This window comes from Trifolium pratense, linkage group LG7 (genome assembly GCF_020283565.1).
Source record: "Trifolium pratense cultivar HEN17-A07 linkage group LG7, ARS_RC_1.1, whole genome shotgun sequence".
In the NCBI taxonomy this organism is placed as follows: Eukaryota; Viridiplantae; Streptophyta; class Magnoliopsida; order Fabales; family Fabaceae; genus Trifolium; species Trifolium pratense.
Window position 1 is genome coordinate 5674604 of NC_060065.1, and position 6000 is coordinate 5680603.

Consider the following 6000-nt stretch of genomic DNA (forward strand, 5'->3'; position numbering starts at 1 on the left):
TCCATTACTTGAGGTCACGTTTAAAAGTTAAGAGAATATTGACAATGAGATAAATTAATTAACGCTCATGTGATGCATGAGTGGACCCTTTATCAATGGACCGATCTATGTACTTTTTTTGGGGGAGTTATGTAAAATGAGAAATCCATTGTTGACTCTAAAATACTATAGGCTAATACTAGGATACAAAGATTTCAGGAACTTACAAAACAAAATTTACAACATACAAATGTATAAAATAAAATCCCTATACAGGAGTAACCAAGCCAGAAAATAGCACATGATTAATTACATATTAATTTCCTCAATATTACTAAATCAAAACACCAAAAAAGAAAAAAGAAAAATACATAGATCTATTGTTGCTGTTATCTTGGGCCAGAAAGACGAACTGCCGATAGATAAGCATCACTATTACTATTACCGTCTGATGGAGCAGAAGAGTTACCACCTTCACTAGATGATTTGAACGCGGTAGCATAAAGCCGAGAACCCAAATATGAACTAGTTGGTGGTATAGGAACAGCACAAAGACCTTCCAACATTTGAACAACTTTAGTCATTGAAGGTCTCATAGACATGTCTTCTTGTATGCACCACAATGCTACCCTTATAGCACATTGAGCCCTATCATCATGCTCATCAATTTTCAGCTCAGAATCAAGTATATCTCTCATTTTCCCTTCTTCCATCATCTTAAAAGCAAAACTAGGAAAATAGCTTTTCTCTGAACTCTCATTAGTGTCATAATTCTTCCTTCCTCCGATAATCTCTAGCAACACCATTCCATAGCTGTATACATCACTTTTCTCTGATATAGCGTAGTTTGTTATCCATTCAGGTGCAAGGTAGCCGCGTGTTCCTCTCATTGTTGTAAAAACATGACTTTGTTCTCTATTCATGAGCTTGGCTAAACCAAAATCTGAAACTTTAGCCGTGAAATGATCATCAAGGAGTACATTTTCAGGCTTGATGTCACAATGAACAATCTTTGAGTCACAATCTTCGTGTAAATACGCTAGCCCTTTTGCTGTTCCTACTGCTATGTTAAACCTCGTATCCCAATCCAAAAGAAATTCGCCTTTTTTCTTCTTGAATATCCATTTATCCAATGAGTTATTAGCCATAAACTCATAAACTAGAAGCCTGTGTGTTCCATCAGCACAAAAACCTTTAAGCCTTACCAAATTAAGGTGATGAATGCTTCCAATGATGCTAACTTCAGCTCTGAACTCTTTCTTCCCTTGACCAATACCTTCTAGCTGCTTCACAGCTAATTGAGTTCCATCAGGTAGAACTCCTTTGTAGACTGAACCAAAACCTCCTGAGCCAAGCTTCTCTGAGAAGTTATTAGTTGCAACTTCGAGATCTTTGTATCGGTAACGGATCGGCATACCGGTTAAATTCTCCAAGAAATTGTCCTCTTCTGATTCTCTAGGAGACTCCGGTAACCTTTTCTTTTTCCTGTAGTATCTAACCCCAACAAAGAGCAGAAGAGAAATTACAAACAAAGTTAATATGACAATTACAACAACAACAATGATGTGTTTATTGCTACTTCCACTTCCTTTTGTGTTTCCATTGCTTGAGACCTTAATGTAAGAAACATAAGCAGAATCTCCGTCATTAGATTTCTGAAAACTTCCTACCCTTTCCAACAGGAAACAGTTTCCTGAACTTTTATGAAAAAACATTGCCAGACAAGAGCAATTTCCACGGCAAGACGTTTGACAACCTACCAAATTGGTTTTCGAAAAAGGCTGAAGAAAATCAAGTGCAAAGTAATCAAGCCCATCATCACCTTTCAGAAATTCGATAGACTTTTCTGATTTTTCATCACAAGCAGAAACAAAACCAGGTTTACAACTAGGAACAACAGAAGGACAACTACACGCACGGTTGCCTGTGCATATATTGTAAGGATCACAAGGCTCCGGTGTAGCACAAGGATCTTGCGGTATCCTTGTCGATGACTCACTGTTGGATCCACCGCTGTTAAGACTAGAGAAAGTAATAACACCATCCTTTCCCAAAACAGCAACCCAAGTTGCATTTTTCACACCTGCAATATCAGAGAAAATGAATTGCCACAACAAAGACTTTTTGTCATCATAAAATCTCCAAGAATTATCACTTATATTTGCCGAAACCACAACATCACCAACCTTATCAACGATTTTACGGTTATCATTCTCCATAGACCAATAAACCTGAGGAATTTTGAAACCAGCTGAAAGAACAACATTACCAGATTTAATCTCAAGAACATAGGTCAAATTATTCAAACTAGGTTCACTAGTAAGTTTCATTCCCTCTTTGAAAACCTGTTCAGGCAACAAAGTATCAGTAGGAAAATCAAAACTTTGCCAAATTACCGTACTGTTATCACTCCCAAGCAAAACCAAATTTCCATTATCCTGCAACATCATTGAAGAAACCCCTTTGTTAATTGTGTTTGTAGACCAGATCAAAATTCGATCTTTTTGTAAAAAAGCATTACCCTTTTTATCAAAGACAAAATCATCAGAATTAGAAACAGGTTTTGCTCTATTAGCAGTCCAAATCACTTTGGAGCTTGGTACATGGACGATTACTAATAGAAACTTGGTTGTGTCATTGGCGGTGGTGGTAAAACCAAAAACAAAATTTTGGTTTTTTGAGATGAGGAATTTTCCTTCTTTGTCAACCCAATCCATTTCTGAACCTTGAGTACCAGGTAAGATTTGGCCTGTATATTGAATACCACAGAAACATGGTTTTGACATGAGGAAGATTGAAATGAAAAGAACAAGAACAAAAACATGGGATGGTGAAAACCAATGTTTTGTTACTACTACTACTACCATGATGATGTTTGTTTGTTTGGTCGGTGGTTTCTTTCAGAAAATTATGGAAGTTTGTAAGAGTAGAAGAGTGATGGTGGTGCTAGCTGGCAAAGTGTAAAGGGATGAGTATGGTAATGAATGAAAGAAGTGGTACGGTAGATGAGAATTTGAATTGGATATGATATGTATGTCATAAAACATGTAGATCTGACTTTGACTTTGGTTGATTCAGCATCAGCATCAGCACCGTCTTGTTTAAAAGGTTGTTTGTTGTGTCATGTGTGAGGCCGTGAAGCACATTAATGCAGTGGAGGTGATTGATTTTCACTTCTTCCTTGTTGTTGGTATTGTTTGTTCTAGTACATTTTTTATTTACAAGTTGTGTGTGCGCGTTGATGAATTGACGGATCCATGAAACAACTGCTCTTTCTATGTTATGTGTGAAAAACTGGTATGGTGGGCTGTTGCCTGCATATTTTAATGCCAAATGCTGACTAATGCATTGCATAGTTAAGAGTACAAATTTAGGAAAAAAATAATCTTTGAAAGTTGTATTGTACGGTGAAACATTTTAAAAGTCTAAATTTTAGTTTTCTAATGTATATATTTTTCTTTTGTTTCTCTTTTTAGTTCATTAATCAATTAGTGCATTAGGTACATTAGACCATCTCCAATGGTAGTACTTATATTTTTAAGTATTAGTACCTAATAGGTACTCCCATCGGAGCAAAAATAAAATTGCACCTAATAGGTACTAGTTCTACAATAAGACATAGTACCTAAAAAAATTTGTGGGACCCATTTAAAATGATGTTGAGTTATTGGATAGATGTGCTACTAGTGAGACTAATTTAGAACTTTTGAAGAGGTTTTGGGTTGGAGGAATTTAGTACTTATTATGTACTATTATTAAAAAAATTATAAATGAGTGATGTGTATATGTGGGGCCCACTTAAGTACTCAAAAATGAGTAGCTCCATTGTGAATGCTCTTAGATCATCTCTAATAGTAGTATCTATTAGGTTATGTTTGGATTGGTTGTAAAGGATGAAATGGAATGAAGTGGTAACTAACTAAGTTCCATTGTTTGTATTTGCAAAAAATGAATGGAGTGGAATGGAACACAATGAAACTCATTCCATCCCATACCATCCAATCTTCTAATTTTCTTTCCCCTCCAAATTGGGGTGTATGCAGTGGAATGAATATTTATAAAATATATCCAAACAATGGAATGATATCTTTACTCCATTCCGCTCCGTTCCACTTCATTCCATTATGTTCCATTTCGCTCCATTCAATTTTGTACCACCAATCCAAACATAGCCTTAGGTACTTATTAGGTACTACCATTGAAGCAATACTCATTAAGTACCTAATAGGTATTGCTTCTCAAATAGGTATCATCTCTCTCCTCATTATAATATTTTTTATGGGACCTACTTATAAAGATGTAGAATTATTGATGGGATATAGAGTTATTAGTGGGACCAATTTAGAACTTTTTAAGAGGTGATGGGTTGGAGAGATTGTGTAATTGTTAGATACTATTATTAAAAAAATAATAAATGAGTGATATGTACACGTGGGACCCAGTTAAGTACTCAAATTTGGAGAGCTCCATTGTGGATGCTCTTAGTTACCAAGAACTTATCTTAATTAATAACTTTTGAGGAAACGGTTTGTACCGGTAATTTGGTGCTGCTGTAATTAATTATAGTCGCTCGATCGTGAATCAATGATATAGATTACGTGATAGTTATTAATATTGTACAATTGATAAATATAGTACTTCATTCTGTCCTTAATATAACAAAAAAATCATTTTTTAGAAACATTGAAAAATTGATGTATCTATACCATATTATAGACTAGATACATTCATCTTTCAATGTATCTAAAAAATAAACTGTTTTTTATATTGAAATTCAGGCAGGCTAGTGACAAATGTTGAGTCTGAGGATCCAACATCGTACCAACATAGAACACAATAGACAACTTAAAATAAAATAGCAGATGTTCTACACGATTCTCCAACACCTGTCAGGAGCGATAGTATACTGATGTTGAGACAGATGTTAAAACATCTCGTACCAGTACAGACAAGATAATAATAAAGTGCAGAACGTAAATAACACATATGAGTTGTTAACCTAGTTCGGTGCAACGTCACCTAATCTGGGGGATACCAATCCGGGAAGGAAATCCACTATAATAGTTTCAGTTCAAAGCCCTCAATAAACGCCCAGTTTATGACTTATCACCTAGACACTGCATGTGCTAATTTCTACCTAGGAACTCCTAGATATGAGAATCTCTGCTCACATCCCCTCAATCAACATAACCTGTGTTTACAATTGATAGCAATCTGCAAGGAGTCACACTTCCATAAAACTAATACTTAACCAACATCCTTGACTAAGTTCACAATTTGGAGTTACTTACAAGCTTCCTCCAAGTACAATACTCAACTCATTACCTAAAGGTTTCTGAGTGAGACATAGTGATCGACCATCTCACAACCCGAGTGGTTCACTTACACCAACTCTCCTAGAGAGTGGCTGCAAGACACGAAACCCTAAAGACTACATCTTTGATGTTTAGTTTTGATTCTTGTTTCGGTGGTTGGCACAAGGTTTCGCTCCACCTTTAAATAGCCTGAGCTAGCACGGGCTAGGTCTTGAATTGGGCTTCAAAAACGCAGCAGGTCCGAAAGAACCATCAAGGAATATTCTTGAATCAAACATTTTGTTTCCTAAAATAGTTGATGCATTCTGAAACAAAACTAGGTCATGGCCGCCTTCTAGAACATCAGGAAAGGCGCTACTTGGCGCACAAGTAAAAAGGCGTGGATTAATTAATCAAATCTTTCAGAGATCTCACACGAAAATATACCTTTCAAGAAACGTGAAAACATAGCACATTGGATATCGTACTCGATGGTGAAGCATTCGGTCCAACATCTTGCTTGAACATTATTTTAACAAAATGAAGGCAACATATAAAAACCCCAACATATATTAAGAACCGGATGGAGTATAAGATAATTATATATAAATGAAAAGCAAACGGGTAACAAGCTTTGTCATTAACAATTTTTGAATGATAATACTAATTCTCTTAAATATAACATTCATAGTTCTAGGGGACACAACATTGTTATTCATAAAATTTT

At 35.7% G+C, this 6000-nt stretch overlaps 1 protein-coding gene across 2 annotated transcripts; it reads right to left on the reverse strand.

Moving 5' to 3' along the window:
• Nucleotides 1-132: 132 nt before the first annotated feature.
• Nucleotides 133-3476, reverse strand: LOC123894315 (G-type lectin S-receptor-like serine/threonine-protein kinase SD2-5). 2 transcript variants are annotated; one of them, XM_045944278.1, is made up of 2 exons: nt 2501-3316; nt 133-2417 (listed from the first exon to the last, which is right to left on the reverse strand). In XM_045944278.1, the coding sequence occupies exons 1-2, from the start codon at nt 2522-2524 to the stop codon at nt 369-371; spliced, it is 2073 nt and encodes a 690-aa protein (XP_045800234.1). In that variant the 5' UTR covers nt 2525-3316; the 3' UTR covers nt 133-368. The 2 variants fall into 2 exon arrangements, with proteins under 2 accessions (XP_045800234.1, XP_045800233.1); XM_045944277.1 differs by having other exon boundaries at nt 133-3476.
• Nucleotides 3477-6000: the final 2524 nt, after the last annotated feature.